Raw genomic sequence first — 21,024 nt, 5'->3', positions numbered from 1 at the left:
GTCTTTGAGCATAGGGTGGAGGTACTACATTGTGCGTTATGGCGCCCTATTCAAAACTTGTTGAGAAAGGCTTTCTGCCATTGTTGAGGCGGTTTGAGAAACGCCATGAACCACCATCCAAATATGGGAACGCTATTTTCGAGACTAAAAATAATTACGTATGCAAATAGCATAGCATTCCATGATTTTTAAGCTCCTAAGAAACGTTTTTCATATAACGTAAAACAGGGCATGTCAAAAATAACGACTTAACTCATGTGATTAATCACAAAAAATGATCGCATTAGTCATGTGTATACACAGATTAATCACACAATTTATTTTGACCGTACATCCTCCTTTACCTGAACCACGTCAGATTAATCACACAATTTATTTTGACCGTATATCCTCCTTTACCTAAACCACGGATGGATACCTGAAAGGCGGTGCAGGTTGTTATAAGGTCAGTGATCAGGTCAATGCATACATCAGTGCAAATATAAGTGATACTCCAACTGCTGTGCTCGCAGGCAGGTTGCACTTTAAAAATCACCCTGACTGGACTTAAAATAAAACAGTTACCAAGTTTTGAGCAAATAAGACATGCACCTGGGGATAGGTTGATAGGCAACACTGAATTGGCCCGAGTGTGTGAATGTGAGTGTGAATGTTGTCTGTCTATCTGTGTTGGCCCTGTGATGAGGTGGTGTACACCGCCTTCCGCCCGATTGTAGCTGGGCTACGCTCCAGCACCCCCCGCGACCCAAAAAGGGACAAGCAGTAGAAAATAAATGGGCAGATGGAAATGATGTGCATTTAAGCATAACATTTAGATATGACATTTGGATAATACAATTGCTGTCATGTTTGTGTGATCATGTTTTGTTTTAGTCATGTTCGGTTTTGTTTTTGGACTCTTTGTGCACTTTTGTTTGTTTTGTCAACATAGCAACCCATTAGTTTTCACCTGTCATGTCACGCACCTGTTTTCACTGATCTTTTCACTGCTATTTAAGCCTGTCTGTTTCTGTTGTTCGTCCTGGTGACATCCTATCATACCATGCTACTTCTGACACCCATGCTACCTCGTTTTGTCTTCATGCTTCCATAGTTCCATGCCAAGTAAGTTTTTGTTTATGGTTCATAGTTTCTGCCTTTGTGCAAGTTTTGTTTCATTAGTCAAGTTTGTTCTCCGCCATTGTGCGCGCCTTTTGTTTGCTTCCTTTTTTGTAGTTTGTTAGTGTTAAAAATAAAAGATGTACTTACATTCACGCCTTGCCCGCGCCAACTTTCCTTTGCATTCCAGGAAAACAAAACCTCCCGAGATCCACGTTTTGACAATTGCATTTGTCTAAATTTTAGGTTGGGTTTTTTTAAGTTAATTTGAATTATGTAAGCAAGTATTTTACTGTGATTAATCCAAATTCCAAAGTGTAATTAATCGGACTAAAAAAATATATTTTAGCAGCACTTAATAAAACACATATTTCTGTTCAACAGTGTGCCTCCGTGGCATCAAAGTTCACAGGAAGTGCTATCTTACAATTGAGGAACCCAAACACTACCACGAGGCGAATGAAGACTGCATCGCCCAAGGAGGTACCCTTGCTACGCCACGAGATGCTATGGAGAACAATGAACTGCGAGACTACGCCAAGAGGAGTTCTCCAGGCTCCAAGGACTTCTGGGTCGGCGTGGCTGACATAGTGAAAGAAGGCCAGTATGTTGACGTCAACAGCCAGCCCGTGGGCTACCTCAACTGGGATCGCTCCAAGAAGCAGCCCACAGGAACCAAGAGGGAGAGCTGTGTAGCTCTTTCAGTAGCTGCACAGGGCAAGTGGTACGACGAGGTGTGTCGCAGCTTGAAAAAGTACATTTGTGAATATATTATCCCCTGAAGGCTACCCAGTGCTGTAGGCTTGATGATCAGCTACTTCCTATGCAAGTCTATGGATGAAAGAGAGAGCATCTCTTGCCGAAAATGTGACGGTAAAAGCAGAGTAAATATATCATTGTTAGTATTGCCCAGTCCAAACACGCTGTTTAGTTCAGGAATGTCCAATGTGCGGCCTGAGGGCCATTTGCGGCCCAAAGCTTTTTTTATTTAATTTTTTTGGCTACCGACACATTCTAAAGAAAAAATAAAAGCAACTCGGATTAGAACATTACGCAAAAAAAATTAAAAATTATATAAATTTGCCTAAATCCAAATAAGATCTAAAACCCAAAATGGCTGACGACCTGTGCGTCTAACAGTATGTTGTTTGGTCTTGGATGATTCCCGGGCATACTGTCATGGTAAACGTGTCCAATTGTTTTGCAATACAATAAGTTTTTAAGTGTACTAAAGTCTTAAAACATGTTTAAATTGGCGGAATGATATTTGTAAAGGGTTTCGATTAGATATTACACTCTAATTTGCTTTGCTACTTATCACATACAGCTAAGTTGTTGTGTTCCGATCGTTAGCATATATTAATTGACCGACATTGTATGTTTTAGTGATTTTAGTGTACACAATTTACCAAAGTGCATGCCCTGCATCCTTAAATTTTTCTGTATGCAACTCTGACTGGAAAATGTTTGGACAGCACTGGTTTAGTAGTACATTTGTTTTAACATAATCAATTCAAAGTAAGTAATTAAAAAATTAAGTATAAGAGTTACATTATTTTCTAGTTGTGACAATCCCTGGTGCAAAGTCTAGCCACTTTATAAATGTGTGCAATTTAAGCGGATTTTCCTTCATAATAGCTGGTGCTGCTCAGGAGTGCAATGATGCTCATCACTTTTTATTTGCTGCATCTTTTATCAATCAATCAGTCTGAAAATGTATGACAATAAACATACTGCACAAAGAATAAAGAATAATATGGCTGATTTATGGTTTCTGTGTACTTTTTAAACTTGTTCATTGTTTAAGTATTTGGCAGATGCTTTTATCCAAAGCGACATACATAAAAAAAATACATATAAAACAATCACTGTAAACATTATGATTTAAGGGAAGAATGTAATACAAAATACCAATACAAAGTGTCAAGACAGAATAAACTCTCTGCTTCTGCATCAACAGATACAGTCTATAGGTCCCTAAGATATATAGCTATCTAATGTCTTCATACATTGTTTATGTAGGATATACGCATGTATGTATAACCTAATCATATTGTATCTTGAATTTGAAAATAGTTGACCGTTGTTTTCCCCCTTCTCTGGGATTATATTCCCAGTTTTGATCTCGGACGTCTGGTCACTTATAGCATATAAGAATATTACTGTTAAGCAAACTATGAATAATAAAACAAGCCAAAACATGTGTCCTTTATCATAGCTACACCTATGACAAAAAACCGCGTGAAATTCAGCGGTATTCAGTAAATGCGCTGACAGTTCATTGCTCCTGCCAAATGAATTGCACCGAGTGGAGCGGATCACCACTCCAAGATGGCGGCCCCGCGTCTCGTCAGCGCCAGGAGGCAGTAGCGGTTGATGCTGCGTCTACTTATAAGATGTCTATGCTTTTAGGGACATTTAGCTAAGGAACATCACAAGTAACTATAAAAAAGTAATTCAAATTAACATATAAATGCTGGTATTAATGTTGCCCCAGATTGTTTTTGCCTTTCACGCTTTTACCACTTACTACTGCAAACTGTTGCGGCGTCGTTTATAAAATGCTATTACATAATGTGTCCAGCAGAGAGCGCTCTATTACTAACTGTACTGCGCTGTATCAATATATGAAGCACAAGCACTGATAAAGATGCATTACTGTATGTATGTTTAAATAATTTCAAATGATTTAGTGTGGCATGGTATTAACGACTTATCAGTGCGCGCTGGGCTTTAATAACCCTGTATAGTTTAGACTTAGACTTAGACTTAGACTTAGACAAACTTTAATGATCCACAAGGGAAATTGTTCCACACAGTAGCTCAGTTACAATAGAATAGAATAGAATAGAGTTTTATTGTCGTTATTACAGTGAACAGGTTCAAAGAACAACGAAATTGGAGCAGATCCCCTAAGATGCATACACAATAATTTAGTAATATAAATAGTAAAAAAAAGATAAAAAAGAAGATATGTATCTATATATATGTATATATCCACACACATGCACATATCCATACATATACATATACATATATAACATTATTATATACAATGATAGAAAGTGTAAGGATGGAAAGGACAGTGCAGGTATAAATAGACTAAATATAGCGATATAAAATATAACATATATTCGTAATATTTACATAATATATGTACAGTATATTATATATACTGATATATTATATTATATTATGTCTATATCATATATACAATATATAACAATTAAAATATTACAGTATATGTGACAGCTGCAGCATAAAATAGAGAGTAAATCCAGCAGAAAATACAAAATAGACATTAAAAACAAAGAGAAGTAGCTAACATAGAAGGTGTCAGGTGATAGACAGATATCATCTATTGCTGTATGGCGAGTGATTATACAGCTGTTTACTATATTACTGTTTATTATACAGTTTACAAACATATTTAACATTGTGATGTTATGGCTGCTTCGTCTGAAAGTCCAGTTTGGAGACGTTTTTGAGATTGTATATTTTATTTAGTCCTCAATTTTGGCAGTCAGGTTCATTCAGTAATTTTGGTTCATTCATCCATTTTGTTGAGTGTATGTATGAACATATTTTTTCAAACATTCATATTTTTTAACTCCCTGTGGGTATTTTGCACTCATTAAAAATATGTATCCATCATGAAAACGATTGCTGACTATAAGCGAGTGAGCAGTTTCGGGGGAACCTGAGCTATTACACCTACATCTACTTAATCTCCCAAAAAAAACAAAATACCAACAACATAAATACTATTTTAGACCAAAGTCCATAGCTCTAATACTTTTTGAAACATAGAAATGCGAACCAAAATAAACAAAGGTCGGTGTTGTTCGGTTGAAATAAAGGCACTAAAATCACGTCATCGTGTCGCGCGCATCACGTACGTGCGCGTGACGTCAGAGGTAGCGAACGAAGTCTCACGCCAGGAACACAGCGGCCATTTTTTCTCGGTAGCAAGGCTTCCTTGCAGAGTGTCACCCGGAGTGTTGCGATCACTTTGATAAGCTTACAAGTTTGAGCAAGTGTCGGGGAGGCTTATCGACGCATCCGACGTCCAAACGACAGGACAAAAGCCATGCCAGTGTTGTCTTCTGCGAAGGTTTTTCGCTGACATCCTTGCCCGAGTAGAGGCTTGTCTAAAAGTGTCGCACAAATGGAAATGGTGCCCAGCGAGGAGAACCAGTTCGTGTCGAAAGAGGTGAGCTGAACTCTTGGCTGTTTGCTGACATCCCGAGTTATCGTCCAGTGAGCGAAAACAACGTCTATGACGAGAGAAGTTTACTGCAGAAGTGTTGTTTAGAGGCTGACTCCTAGCTGCTAACTGTTAGCTAAACATGACTTGGACGGCCTATCGTGACATGGATAATAACTCACATTGGCGTTGCAGCTAACGTTAGTTGGCGGCTGCTGTCACTACGTTAAAGATGACATTTGAGCTTTAGCCTGATTCTCAATAAAGTGTCCAAACTGCGAATTGGACTGACTGACAACAAGTTGTGCATCTTTAAATGCTATTTGCTCAACAAACAATTAGCAGCTGCTAGCACAGTTTGGCTAGCCAATGTCGTCTGATTAAGTCCAAACATTGTCAACAACTCTAGCTTGCTAAACTATCGATAATACAATATTTACGTAAATATGCATGTATTTTCAGGCGTCCTTGTTGTTGCTATATACATGTGACGCCCCTTTTATTTGTCATTTTTCTATCTTTTGTTGACGTTTTCCAGGCTGTTTTGAAATTGAAGTTTTTAGCCCATCACTTTATGCTAGCTAACGTGCGTCAAAGGGTCATAGTCAAATGTGCCCTTACACTTCTCTCAGTAGTGTCAACCAAGTTTTAGGACTTTTAAAGCATTTAGATTGCTTAAAAGTGTTGGCCGTCGACGTTTTAGCACGCTTTATCGACTTGGTAGTCAGCTGTCACTTAGCCTTGTTTGTTCTGCTCCATTTGACTTGATGCTTTCTAATTCTATTGTTAGTGTGCACTATGCAAATTACAAAATGACTCAGCGTTTTGTATTTCATGAAAAAATATCCCCCTCATGTTATAAATTTAGAAATGTAGCCTCTGACGCTAATTTTCTGTTCAATCTTTATTATTTTGAATTGTCGAGATCACAATTTGATTGATTGAAACTTTTATTAGTAGATTGCACAGTACAGTATAGGGTTGGGCGATATGGCTTTTTTTTAATATCTCGATATTTTTAGGCCATGTCATGATACACGATATATATCTCGATATTTTGCCTTGGCCTTGAATTAACACTTGATGCTTATAATCACAGCAGTATGATGATTCTATGTGTCTACATGAAAACATTTTTGTTCATACTGCATTAATATATGCTCATTTTAAACTTTCATGCAGAGAGGGAAATCACAACCAAGTCAATTTACCAAAACTGTATTTATTAAACAGTTATTAAGCAGTGGCACAAACATTCATGTCATTTCAAAACAGAAAGTGCAAGATTGTCAGAGACATTTTAAAACAAGCTATGAGTGCACTTTTGTGCATGATTTCACTAAGATGACATATCAAAACAACACTAAATTAAAGTGTTTTTGTACAGAACGCCACTACAATAGTTTAAAACAAATAAAGTGCACTTTTGTGCATGATGTCACACAATATATTTCAATATGTCAAATAAAAATGAGCTGCATAATAGGAAATCAAATCGCTATGTGGTAGGTTACTGCGGACGTAATCTCCTTCTGTTGTTGACTATTTGTTTCATACGGTGTTGATGTGGAAATGGTTGCCTCTGCATTTTGTTGGTGTAGCACCGAACGGAGATGTTAACATTTGTAGTAAGCACTCTTCATTCTCTAGCGGGTGACTTTTCAAATGATGCTACATATTAGCAGTAATGCTACTTTTTGTAGCAACGCTTTTGCCCCTACGGTTGTCTGTTCGACATTTTCCCACTTGAAGCCAAACTACCGCCAGACGATGGACCCCGTGTTGTTTTTCTTGGGAATTAATTCTTCCTTCATTTGTTACCAGATTCGCACCTTCTTTCTCTCGTATTACCACTCGCACCACAGCTAACGTTACCCATGCTGCTACCTCTCTGCTCCGAGAGGGCGTATACGTATGTGACGTATGCAAGAAGGTGCGCTTGCTGTCTGTGAGAAGGAGAGACAAGAAAGAGTGAAAAAAGCCTGTAGTGTTATGCCCACAGCTAAAAGCAACTGCGTGAGAACATATACTCGAATATCACAATATAGTCATTTTCTATATCGCACAGAGACAAACCCGCGATATATCGAATATATCGATATATCGCCCAGCCCTAGTACAGTACATATTCCGTACAATTGACCACTAAATGGTGACACCCGAATAAGTTTTTCAACTTGTTTAAGTGGGGTTCCACATTAATCAATTCATGGTATAAATATATACTATCAGCATAATACAGTCATCACATAAGTTAATCATCAGAGTATATACATTGAATTATATACATTATTTACAATCCGGGGAGTGGTATGTGGAGGGGGTTGGGGCGGGGTGGTTAGGTTTGGTTGATATCAGCACTTCAGTCATCAACAATTATAATCCATATTTACCCTATATGTCTAAAAGGCTGCGACCAATTATTTTGAGTTCAAATATGTATTAATCACAGTGGATTCATTTGTATTCCAGCTAAAGCTGGGCGATATACGGAGTCCCTAAAGGGACATGGATGTTTTGCGAGATCTCGTAATACTTTTTGCAAGATCTTGCAAAAGTTTTTTTTCCTATGTCAGTGAACCGGAAGTAAAACAGACACAGCAATGGTAGAACCGGAAGTGAAACAGGCACAGCGATGGAGGAGCGGGAGCATGCTGGAGCCTACCCAGCTGTGCTCTGTTGTCGGACCAGAATACGATTTGATGTCTTTATATGTTAAGCCAATATTAAATATTAAAATAGAAATCAATAAACTTCTCCCACGGATGATGGGTAGGCTCCTCCATCGCTTTGTCAGTTTCACTTGCGGTTTACCATCGCTGTGTCTGTTTTGCTTCCGGTTCACTGACATAGAAAAAAATGTCCCTCCATGTCCCTTTAGGGGCTTTGTAACGATATGGCTGAATACTGTATCACGTTATACGTTTTTATATTGGTCGATATTGATAACTGTTGATATTTTTATGACCTATGAAATATATTGGCAAGGAGAAAATGTATTAAATGTTAACATGTTTATTTCAAATGTAACTGCTCTGATTATAAAACCCCCAGCTATCAAGGCAGAAAGGAAAGGAAATTTAAAACACAACCATGGAAAACAATGTAAACACAATTCTGAAATCACAGTAAACACTTAACAATAACCTCTGTAAATTAATGCAAAAAAGGGAAACATGTAAGAAATGCTTAATAAAGTGTAACAAAATAGGGCAAAGTGTTAAAATGTAAATATAGAGAAATTTGACAAAACAGTTTTTGCAGGTTTACTGCCAGGAAGTTAGCTACAAGCGGTAAAAAATGGATGGATGGATTCTTATTTAAGTATGGAAATTTGTTTGTTATGCAGTATATATTTAAATATTTTTGGACCAAATAATTTTAAAGTAGAACATTTGTTATATTTTCTTATTTATTTTGTTTATACAGTCATGCACTCGACTTCCTACCGGTTGTTTCCGTACATCTGAATATGGAACGGACGAGGGTTGAAAAGAAAAGATGAGCGCGGGGAAGGTCTATGGTCCGTTTTTAAAAAAATCCCTGTTTTATTGACAATTCCTTCGCTCTCTGCCACACTCTCTGCTACAATCATTTTTATTTTCTCTTTTCACTACATGCAGAGAATCAACAGCGAGACAGCAAGATGGCCCAACCAAACTTGATAGTTGATACTGTTAAGCAATTGGCTGTTTAGCACGTCTCTTCCATTACTCACTGGTTACTTCCCGTTTTGTTAGGTTACTAGTGGCTTTGTTTATGCAACCAACCATACTTCATTCTTTCTGTTTTTTTCCTACCAAAAAAACCATTTATATAATCACATTTTTTATTGATATTGATTACGTGTCTATCACGATATATATTGATATCTTTGTATCAGCCCAGCCCTAATTCCAATGTTTCATTTAAGCTTGCTACAAGTGACTTCACTGCACCTTATTCAAAGCTGGACTAAATTCCTTTGACATTGTGTTACTATAAATGAAACTGGACCAGCCAGGTTCAAACTTTGCACCCAGTTAAAAGCATTTTTACTTTCAGATTTGAACATGTTTGTTTTGCTTGTCCCAAACTTTTTGGAGCGTTTGTTTGACATTTGAGTTCAAATCAGGTTTCTCTACTGTTGTTTTGACTAACTATTCCACTGAAATTGTTGTAAAAATGTCAGTATTCATTGTGTGGTTTGGTGGATTTTAATTTAAAAGTAAGTTTTAATGTTTAATTGAATCTTATCAGCTGGTGCTTATTGATACTTTGAACTTTGGTAATATGTTACACCTTTACTGCCTTTTAAATCAGGTATAGCTGCACACATATTAGAGCCTCTACTCCTGCGCTATACATGTGGCTTCATGTTGACACGCTGTGATTATATCCATGGTAAAAATACCCTTTAATCTTATAATACACTTGTGTGTAGTCAGCTGCAGCTTCTTTATGGTACGTGCCACTCACTTTTTGCTAAGATTACAAACTGCACATGTGTTGCAAAATTATAAAACAAAAACAAAGCATGTTGCTTCCCCTATTGACAAGCATCCCAAATGCACTTTTTTTTTTAAGCAGACGTGCTTTGTATAGTCATCCATTTCTGTGTCTATTATGGTATGTTTTGGAGCTGCAGATAGTTATTTTGATGAAAAGAAGAGGATTTCCCAGGTAGCAATGCCTCATGTTTGTGTGTGCTGTGGGAAAGAGCCCTCATCCAAGCCTCTTGGTAGCTAGCTGCATGTACTACAGACTCATGAGTACCATACAATTAAAACCTTCATTTAGGACTTATCATAGCAAAGTACACAACAATGGGCTTTAACAGACTACTATTATACTACTTACCGTTTCCAAGCAAGATTTCTGTATGAAAAATATGATAATTAAAATACGCTGTATAAACTATGGGGTGATTTGAAGATTTTAGAGGAAAAGCTTTTTTTTTTTAGTTTATACTAGGGATATAACTGTAAACTACGGTACAACTCCAGATGATTAGTATTACCGTTTTAAAAATACAATGATCATAAAACTGTGATTGATAACAATTTGATAAACTCACGGACCGGTGATACTGCTCATTTACTGGAGAAGCATGCTAGCACTAGCTCATTAGCCATCTTAAATGCAAACTTTAAATACATAGGACATTAGCGTCTTTTACCATTAAGAAACCGCACACCCAACTACAAACTTGTATCAACACATTGCTGTCTGAGCAACTGAACTATTCAATTGCGTACATTGAATCTACACTAGGGCTGCAACTAACAACTAATTTGATAATCGATTAATCTGTCGATTATTACTTCGATTAATAGATTAACAATAAAACAGACAAACTACATTTCTATCCTTTCCAGTATTTTATTGGAAAAAAAACCAGCATACTGCCACCATACTTATTTTGATTATTGTTTCTCAGCTGTTTGTAAATGTTGCAGTTTATGAATAAAGGTTTATAAAAAAAGAAAAAGAAAAAAAAAAGTACCCTCTGCGCATAGCATAGGTCCAACGAATCGATGACTAAATTAATCGGCAACTATTTTTATAATCGATTTAATCGATTAGTTGTTGCAGCCCTAATCTACACATTATGCTATCTTAGATAGAGTGATCGATCTATACTGACAACAGGAAGTGAACTTGTGTGTCTTTTATTGATCTTTAAAAAAACACTAAGACCTTTACAAATCAAAACGAAAGAAGATAAACACATTTAAGCACACAAAAATATGGCCAGAACAATATTCAATATTTCTTCTGCCAATGAAATTACAGTATATTGTGTACCAATCTATTTAATGAATATTCAAATCAAAACTGGTTCAAAGATTTCAGTGTATGTATAAGTACTTTATGAGCACATTCAAAAATACCGTGATAATAATAACATGATAATTTAGGTCACAATATCCATCCATCCATCCATTTTCTACCGCTAATAACCGTGATATAAAATTTTAATATCGCTACGTCCCTATTTTAACATTTACATAGTTAATCTTTGCAGTCCTACTAAGTAATAAGACAGAAGGTTATATGTTCACTCTTTGCATTTTTGTTAGTTAAGGTTATGATACAAATGATCACTAAACGTTTTACAAATTGAACAGTTAGTTCTTTACATAATTGTCAGTATGAGCTGAAAGTAACATTATTATTATTCAAATGACAGTAATTTTTCTGTCTTCATGAACCAGGAAGTACATTTTACGAAACAGATTTTGTTCTTTTCCTTTGCATTTGAATTTTTTGGTCATGTTTTATCTAGATTTAAATGTGTAGCGTGGGCCTTGACATATTTATTTAACCCTTTATAAAATGTAAATGGGTATGAAGTTTGAACTTTTTATTTCACTCGTCTGTTGCTATCCTTGCCAAAGACTTGTTTAAATGTGGTCTGATAACTTGCTGCATGTGTTGTAGAAAGTCACACAACTTGTATTCCGACGGTCTGATCAGTAAAATTACCATGTGTGCTGGCTCTCTACGTTGCATTGCACAATAAAAAAAAAATTGAACCTTTTACCGGCCTATTACAGATTAAATTTAGAAACTATGTATGTTATTCTGTTTTGTATTTCAGATCCAAAAAGCTGCAGAGGAGCCCAGAGTGCTGTGTATAATCCAGGACATTACCAGTGCGAAGACTGTCAATGAGAGGTTGACCTTTAACCTGCCAGCATCCACTGCACTCTCCAAACTTTATGAAGATGTCGCCCACAAAGCAGGATATGTGAACGGCTCATTTGACCTCGCCTGGGGAAACACACATGACATGGTTGGGAAATTTACTGTACTACACAAGTCATTCAAATCTGGTTGTCACACCATTGAAGTGTTTTTGAATTTGGTTACACTTTTTAAAGTTGTTCCAATGAATATGTTCTGTAACTGAACCTTAGTGGAGCTGATTGGATTTTGGAAAGTCACATAGGGTTCTTTTTTCCCCCTTTCATTCAATAATGGATTTGGACATACCATTGTTCTAAGTAAACGCAATATGATAGTGTTACAAAATGTGATTGCTCATATTTGCTTAAGCTGAATGGCATAGAAGAAAGGCAATCCCTATGTACATATAAACTACATGCTGTTTTGTGTTCATACTGGCTCCCTTTTCTTCGAGTAGCCCATGGTAATCCTGATGCTGACCTAGCCCGGCCAAAGCCTAGGTGCTGTGCCTGTTATCTCAGAGTAGGTCAATGGATTAAGCTACTGTATGTTTCCACCGGAGCCCTCTTGCTTGCTCACCCTCGGCATACGCAGCAGGACACAAGTGTGTGACTGCATAGAGTGCACATGTTGACTTGAAGTTACTTTCCTTCTATACATGAATGCTCTAAATATTCTCAAAAACAACAGTGGAACTCTTAAAGTGTTCCTGTGAGTTTAACCAGTTAGCAGAATGTGGCAAGCTAGTTGATTGAAAAGATTGTTGCCTAAAACTTCCTGTTTTGCACATTTAGGCACCTCTGGACCACAGCGGTGAAATGTCGCTCTTGAATTGTGGCTTTGAGCCTGGCGGAAAGAGGAATTTCCTTCAATTGACAGACAAAGATGGAGTACAACCTCAGGTAACATCGGTGAGTAGTGCGCAATAAAAATAAGATTATTAAAATTAAGTGTCTGGCTTTCATAAAGTAAAAATGTACTTGATCCCAAAGTGTTGCAATGAGTAGCTAATACCCCACCACTGAAGACACATCGAATGATCAAGCTTTTGCTTTATATCAAGTCGATCCAATATAGGTCTACATAAAACACTAAAAACAGCTTTCTGAATTATATTTAGGTTAACTGCTATCTAAAACATTGAAACCTGTAAAAATAGTGATTAAGTTATTTTACTGTAATGTGATACTGGATCTTAAACATCCTGAGAGGTCACAGCTGTATTTATTACTGATATTTAAACATTTTCCCCACATACAATATATGTATGATAAGTAGGATTTTAAGAAAATGTAGTTCATGGCCACACAGATACTTTATAAATGCATATTTGTCTGTGTGTTGTCCACTTGTCCACACACAGACATATACTTTTGTCTTTAGAAACAGCCATTTGTATAATCCGGCCAGAGTAGAGTTTCAAGAACCTTTCATGAAGTTTCCTGTGCCTCATGTAAGTGCGTTGATTTTAAAGATAATGTACACGTCATTGTACATCTAATATATCTGTGTTCAGTTTGAAGACAGGTGTTGCCACAGTCAGCTTTGGCTGCCTTTTCAGGCTTTTATTTAGTCAAAATACACATGACTGCTAGTGAATGTTTTTTTTGTGGATATAGATTGTTTGGAAATGCCAATCTTGTGGTTTGAGAGATGTTTTGAAAAAATCCCTATTTATGCGTACATATACCGTATTTTTCGGAGTATAAGTCGCACCGGCCGAAAATGCACAATAAAGAAGGAAAAAAACATATATAAGTCGCACTGGAGTATAAGTCGCATTTTTTGGGGAAAAGTATTTGATAAAACCCAACACCAAGAATAGACATTTGAAAGGCAATTTAAAATAAATAAAGAATAGTGAACAACAGGCTGAATAAGTATACGTTATATGACGCATAAATAACCAACTGAGAACGTGCCTGGTATGTTAACGTAACATTATGCTAAGAGTCATTCAAATAATTATAACATATAGAACATGCTATACGTTTACCAAACAATCTGTCACTCCTAATTGCTAAATCCCATGAAATCTTATACGTCTAGTCTCTTACTTGAGTGAGCTAAATAATATTATTTGATATTTTACGGTAATGTGTTAATAATTTCACACATAAGTCGCTCCTGAATATAAGTCGCACCCCGGCCAAACTATGAAAAAAACTGCGACTTATAGTCCGAAAAATACGGTAACCGTGAAGGGGAGCATAAAGCTGCTGTGTTGGCGCACAACTGAAAATGTAAAATTTTTACCAATTAAGGTTTTTACGACTCCGTTGTGTGTCCATGTATTCAGGAAGAGTCAGCAGCTGTAGATAGCAGTGGACTTGATGATTGCTCCCAAGAGCGCTTCATTGGACCCCTGCCGAGAGACAGCACAGTTGGCTGTAGTGGTGACTGCAGTCCCTCTTACTCTTACACCTCCATTCTTAACAAATCTGAGACAGGTATAGCTTGATTGCTGTGAAAATTTGCAATGTTTATTTTGTACAACCTGGCTGGCCAGCTGGCTTCTTAGCTTTCTTTCTCTCTCCACCACTCTAGGTTATGTGGGTTTGGTCAACCAAGCAATGACCTGCTATTTAAACAGTCTTTTGCAAACTCTGTTCATGACCCCAGAGTTCAGAAATGCACTGTACAAGTAAGTATCTCTTTAAAGCCATAGGGGAAGGTTGCATTTTGGTAAATCATTTATAAACGCTACTTTTTTCAGCTGGGAGTTCGAGGACTCAGAAGAGGATCCAGTCACTAGCATTCCCTACCAGCTGCAAAGACTGTTTGTTCTACTTCAGACTAGTAAGAAACGTGCCATTGAGACGACCGATGTGACGCGCAGCTTTGGCTGGGACAGCAGTGAGGGTAAGCGGTCGCACTCTCCAGCGACTGGAATGTTGCTGTTTGAAGGGAAACATGACATGTCTTTACATTTATTTTCTTGTGTTTTTTATCAGCTTGGCAACAGCATGATGTTCAAGAACTTTGCAGAGTCATGTTTGATGCCCTGGAGCAAAAGTGGAAGCAAACCGAACAGGTAGGAGAAAGAAGGGAATACCAGCTCTCCATCACAAAAACAAAATAAAGCAAATACAGCTTTTTGTGAGAAAAGGCAAATATCCAGTTTGGCTCAGAAGAGTTTTGCACTTAGTTTTTTAGCTCAGGGGTGAAAGGACTGCAAACACTTAGGCCTGTGTCTATGCAGCCATGTGGTCGACATGGGACTAAATAAGCTTGTGATTACGTCTCATTGAAAATAATGCAAGTTATACAAATATGCAGTGTATTTGTATAAACTACTGCGGGCCTTGTGCTACATTTCGTGGTTATGACACATTCCTATTAATAATATATAGTTTTTAAAAAATGTATCTATGTACGTGCGCATAACAGAAGAATACGTAATTATGCGTCGATGCACTAAGGAAGAACATCGCTTTTTGTCAACTTTTTTCCTTTTATGATTATCTCCGGAGCATAAAGTGGACATGGCAGTCCGTCAAAAGTGAAAGTGAATTGAAATTAGACACTGTAAAATGTTTTGTAAAGTGGATAAATGGCAATGAGCACTAGATGTTTGGATCAATTAAAAATATGTCAAATGGAACCTCAATTTACGAACCCCTCCATTTGCAAACATTTCGATTTACAATCTTTTGGATCGGTCCAAGTATGCCTCCGTGTGCGAATCATGTTTCTGTGTATGAACGCTTCATTCATTCATTCAGTCATTCATTTTGTACGGCGCATGTAGACAAAAAAGCAGGGCACATAATTGTGGCGGTGCCCTCCACTCAGTCTCTGGACAGGAGACTTTGTAGTCACATCTCAGCGTTTCAGTGTGTGTGCCTTTTGTGTGTTTTTCCCCTTTTTGACAAGTTTTTGTCCTTTTTGCTAACCTTAAATTGAGTCCCAAAAAGCCAACAGACCAGCGAGTAGAGGGTGGGGTTCCCCTGGCCCCGCCTTTCTCTCTCTTTCTGTTCCTTTCATTCAGCTCTATTCACTGTCTATGTGGATGGATAACATTTTTTAAATGTTTATTATTGTAGAAAAATGGATGTTAAGGATTATTGTGATATGGATAATTTGTGAGGGCATCATACAGTATATAGCACAGTTCTGCTTGTTATTAAATAGAACTTTGATCTAACACCCCTTTGTTTGTTTGATATACAGTTCATGTTTACATTGTTTCTTATGGGGAGCTCTGCTTCACTATACAAACTTTTAGGTTTACGATCCCTGTTCAAGAACCAATTAAGTTTGTAAATCAATGGTCAACTGTATCTCTGAACATGTGAAGGGATCCTATGAATTAAATAGTGATAACCAATGTAGTGGTCTCATTATTGACACCTCATCCTCCAAATAGCCTATCTCTCCCTCCCATGTAATGCCCCTTACATTGTGCAATCCACAGGGATAGAAGTATGGAGGCGTTTTTTAAATATTTGTCATGAATTGTTGTATTTGGTCTTTTTATTACTGTATTTTACATGGCATTTGTTGTGTTCTGTGTACAGTGTAAGTGACTTAGATGTTAATTTAGGTATAAGGTCCGACATTTACTAAAACTAAACCTCCAACGTTTCATATGTAGGCTGAGGACCTACTGTATATACACAAAAACACAACCTGTTTGGCTGTGATTTGGGATACATACGAGGGGGACAAGCAGTAAACGATTGATGGATGATATCTGAACCTCTTTTTAGGGAGATTTTCTTTATCAGATTGAAATTGAGGACAAATATGCAAGATAGTTGTTTTCACCCTGCATACACATCATGTACTGTATTTCAAATTAAACAAAAGTTCACAGTTGTTTTTGTCACCTCTTGTTAATAAATACATTAGCATTGTTTGCAATGTCTTTCCATACAAATCAGGGTTTATCAAAAACTGATCACAAAGCACAAACAGACAAATTGTAAAATATAATTTTCTTTTTCCTAATTTTTTTTTTTTTGGGATAGTTCAGCGATTCTTCCGTTTTTAGAAATTCATTAAAACGGCAACAAACTGCTTACATGTGAATGTTCCCATTAAGGGCCTTTAGTCAATCAATGATAAATGATAATAAATGGGTTGTACTTGTATAGCGCTTTTCTACCTTCAAGGTACTCAAAGCGCTTTGACACTACTTCCACATTTACCCATTCACACACACATTCACACACTGATGGAGGGAGCTGCCATGCAAGGCGCTAACCAGCACCCATCAGGAGCAAGGGTGAAGTGTCTTGCTCAGGACACAACGGACATGACGAGGTTGGTACTAGGTGGGGATTGAACCAGGGACCCTTGGGTTGCGCACGGCCACTCTCCCACTGCGCCACGCCGTCCCAAGATAGTTAAGCCACTCAATAATTAGTAGTTCATAACAATAGTTGGTCTGTGATGTAATTATCTTAACGGTTACCACGGCCTCTTCTAATTTTAAGGCCAACATGTAAGTGGTTGTGAGGCCCTGACACTTGTGCATTCCTCTCCTCAGGCTGACCTGATCAACCAGCTGTACCAGGGCAAGCTCAAAGACTATGTCCGTTGTCTAGAGTGTGGCTACGAGAGCTGGAGAATTGATACCTACCTGGACATCCCACTTGTAATAAGACCTTTTGGGGCCAGCCAAGCCTATGGCAGTGTGGTGTGTTTCTCTCTTACATTCAATTACTTTCCACATTTCATATTGTGTTATCACAAGAGTGATTATTTCAATGCAAATTAAAAGTAAATTACATTTGTCTGTTCCAGGAGGAGGCTTTGCAGGCATTCATACAGCCAGAAACATTAGATGGGCCCAATCAGTACTTCTGCGAGCGCTGCAAAAAGAAATGTGATGCCCGGAAGGTGAGCTCACTCTGAATGAGTTTGCACAATCTGTATACAGCATTCAATAGAGCCCTTATGAGAGTTATTTTACAATAATTTCCCTTTTCTGATAAATATTTCTCTGAAGGGTCTGAGGTTTTTGCATTTTCCTTACCTGCTGACGCTGCAGCTGAAGCGATTTGATTTTGACTACACCACTATGCATCGCATCAAGCTCAATGATCGCATGACTTTCCCTGAGGAACTTGACATGAGTCCATTCATTGATGTGGAAGATGAGGTAAGAGGAAGCTTTGGAATACCAGAGGTTGAACGGAAATATGTCAAACAGTTCATTTAATGGGAGTTCCTAGCTCCTCGACCCTATTATAATTGGTGACTAAAATCCTTTTTGTTGTGCTGTGTATAGAAGTCCCCTCAGACAGAAAGCTGCACTGACAGTGGAGCGGAGAATGAAGGCAGTTGCCACAGCGACCAGATGAGCAATGATTTCTCCACTGATGACTGTGTTGATGAGGGCATCTGCCTGGACAGCACTGTCAGTGCAGAGAGGGTCCTTAAGCCAAAGGTATTTAATGTAGGTCTGGGCCGATAACAAATTTTCCTTGACGATATATTGACCGACAGATTATTGCAGATAAACGATGTTATTGCCATTATTTTTATGGGACAAAGTTAACCATTGATGTAATGATAATACATAATAATAATGCATGTATATCCTTTCAAATGCAATAACTTGTATTTCTCGAATATTTTACCATTGTAATGTAAACTTAAATCTCCAAGTAAAATAAAACAAATACAAAAACAAATACTAACAAGAAAATATACTTTTGTGAGCAAAATGTTTTACTTGAATAACAATCACAACTAAGAACAAGAAAATATGTTAAGGGGGGATTGTGAGGCTCAAATATACACAACTAAACACTTAACTGACAATCAAGTTAGGACATTTTAAACAGAAAGTAACAAAACACTACAGTAATAACAGGTTATATTCAAAGAAACTCGGAGATTCCGAGTGAGGAACACTGACATAACATAACATGTGTATTTGCAACACTTTTCAAAATGCAATATTAAATGTCAGCTTGTCTTTGGTGATGTATTTTACCATACTTTCTATAAACGCACACTATTTTGCACTGTTTTGTTTACACTGACCTAGTTTGTTCGGCGAACACCTCAGTGAGTGAGGGCTGTCGAGTTGTGTTGTAAGTGGACGTGTACCTCGGCAAACTGGCTCTTCAGTGTTTATAGTCTCATCTTGTTCCAAAGGTTTAAACTGAAATCTTCCCACACTGGTGCAGTGGCATTTGGTTTTGTGGTCATTTTGTCCATGTTAGCTGCTACATGCTAACTTATTGCACTGTGGGATGCTGGCCGGCCAGCGGTCCCGCGTCGGCGTCGCTGCACAAACACTCAAAGTCACTTAATGAGGACAAAATGATTCACCCCCTTCCTTTCATTTTGCTATGGTACAAATGTGCATAGCTGCTGAAAGCGACAAAAAGCGTGAATGCTCTTAAAGTATGCACATAGCATTTTATCGACGCTGGAAAACTTACCAACTTAACTTTGATTTATCATCGGTTAATTGACGTATCGATTATCGGCACAGGCCTAATTTAATCACTTGACAGATGCACATTGTTTTAAACGTATAGTAAGAAAAGTAAATGCACTAAAACTACTATGTTATAATTTTAAACTTTGAAAGAAAGTATTTCGTTCATACCATATTGATGAAGGTATTGTGGCTTATTTATATTTATTTTTTGCAGAGTTTGCCAAGCTACGAGCTGTTTTCTGTCATGGTACATTCTGGAAGTGCGGCAGGTGGCCACTACTATGCCTGCATCAAATCTTTCACCGATGGCCAGTGGTACAGTTTTAATGACCAGCATGTTAGCAAGGTCAGTCAGTCATCAACCAGTGGGAGCTTCTTTGTCAGCCATTGTCAATTTACACTCAAAATTACATAATTCTTGAGCATGTGTATCCTCAAACCATTGTACATTTTAATGGACAGTGTCAGAATGATTTTTAAAAGTGTGTTGTATTGATGTAGAACTTAACTACTAATACCGGTAGGTGTAATTGTTTTGTCAAGGCAAATAAGGTAACTGAAAATTACTTTATTTCTGTCTAGAGTTGCATTAAATTTGTATTTATTAATTTGCATGATTAATTACACCTACCGTCCACTTTTTGATAATGCGTTGGACAGTTTTTAACCTGATTTTAGTAGTTTCAGCAATCTCCTTAGATGTTTTCTCATGCTCGATGTATGCCAAAAATGTTGAACCATTGAAACAAATCAACATCTTTTCCACGACAAGATGAGAAGCTACTCACTGTTTCAGTTGGCGTTAAATAACTTGCTGCTGGTCCTCACTTGTTGGCATAGTTAAATTAAAGTGATTGCCTTTTTTGGCTAGGCAGTCTACAACAACAATAATACACATTGTTAAACTTGCAGTGACAATAAAACGTAAATATTAATATATTTGTAATGACAGGAATGTTGAGAAAATCTTGTAATGGTGTACCCATTCAAATTATTGGTTCATGTGTATGGCCAAGACTTTTCACCAACATTTGTAAACATAAAGGCACCCTGTGTAATGTATCTATGCTAATGATACTTTGCAGTCAAGTCATATTTGTTGACTCATGGTTGAACACATGTGCTTTTTTAATGGACAGATAACCCAGGAGGACATCAGAAAAACCTATGGAGGGTCCTCAGGGAGCAGGGGATATTATTCCAGTGCCTTTGCAAGGTTATTTGCTCTTTATTATTCTTTCTCCGTTTCTGTATTTTGACATACGTTGTATGTGTACAGTAAATAAATTACTGATGTAAGTTACTTGAAACTTTTACAGGGTTTCTGCGGGGCATTAAAAAGCATTAAGTCATTAAATTGGTTTTGTAAAAATTAAGCCTTTAAATGCATTAAATGAGATGTTCAGATGTTTTAAAAATGTATACATTTGTAGGACTTTAATAGTCAATATGTCAATCAATCGAACGATAAATCAAAATTAATATAGGAACGTTGCGGTCATCGATTAATTGCTACGTCTGTGTTTCTTTTCTTTGTTCCTGGCTTTAAAGCTGGATACAAGAGGTCTTGTAAGGTCCTAAAGCCTGAAAAGCGCTGCCTCAATACGGCAAAATCAAACGCCTTGGGAGCCCAATCCTTGCC

General features: G+C 37.4%; 2 protein-coding genes across 2 annotated transcripts in view; both read left to right on the top strand.

Moving 5' to 3' along the window:
* The window catches only part of clec3a (C-type lectin domain family 3, member A), a 7,452-nt gene extending 4,601 nt beyond the window's left edge, over positions 1-2,851 (top strand). The window contains exon 3 of the mRNA XM_061963518.1: positions 1,483-2,851. Coding sequence (XP_061819502.1) covers positions 1,483-1,880 — 398 coding nt within the window. The 3' untranslated portion in view covers positions 1,881-2,851. The remainder of the gene's footprint in view (positions 1-1,482) is intronic.
* A 2,145-nt stretch (positions 2,852-4,996) lies between these two features.
* Positions 4,997-21,024, top strand: part of usp47 (ubiquitin specific peptidase 47) — a 34,094-nt gene continuing 18,066 nt past the window's right edge. Inside the window, exons 1-13 of the mRNA XM_061964017.1 lie at positions 4,997-5,311; positions 11,889-12,083; positions 12,772-12,888; positions 14,277-14,427; positions 14,525-14,621; positions 14,694-14,839; positions 14,932-15,011; positions 17,472-17,621; positions 17,729-17,824; positions 17,934-18,086; positions 18,216-18,374; positions 19,597-19,728; positions 20,522-20,598. Of these exons, the coding sequence (XP_061820001.1) occupies positions 5,267-5,311; positions 11,889-12,083; positions 12,772-12,888; positions 14,277-14,427; positions 14,525-14,621; positions 14,694-14,839; positions 14,932-15,011; positions 17,472-17,621; positions 17,729-17,824; positions 17,934-18,086; positions 18,216-18,374; positions 19,597-19,728; positions 20,522-20,598 (1,598 nt within the window). The 5' untranslated portion in view covers positions 4,997-5,266. The remainder of the gene's footprint in view (positions 5,312-11,888; positions 12,084-12,771; positions 12,889-14,276; positions 14,428-14,524; positions 14,622-14,693; positions 14,840-14,931; positions 15,012-17,471; positions 17,622-17,728; positions 17,825-17,933; positions 18,087-18,215; positions 18,375-19,596; positions 19,729-20,521; positions 20,599-21,024) is intronic.

Source organism: Nerophis lumbriciformis, linkage group LG06 (assembly GCF_033978685.3).
Source record: "Nerophis lumbriciformis linkage group LG06, RoL_Nlum_v2.1, whole genome shotgun sequence".
NCBI lineage: Eukaryota > Metazoa > Chordata > Actinopteri > Syngnathiformes > Syngnathidae > Nerophis > Nerophis lumbriciformis.
Note: the sequence above shows the minus strand (reverse complement) of the source record. Positions and strands in the feature narration are given on the sequence as shown.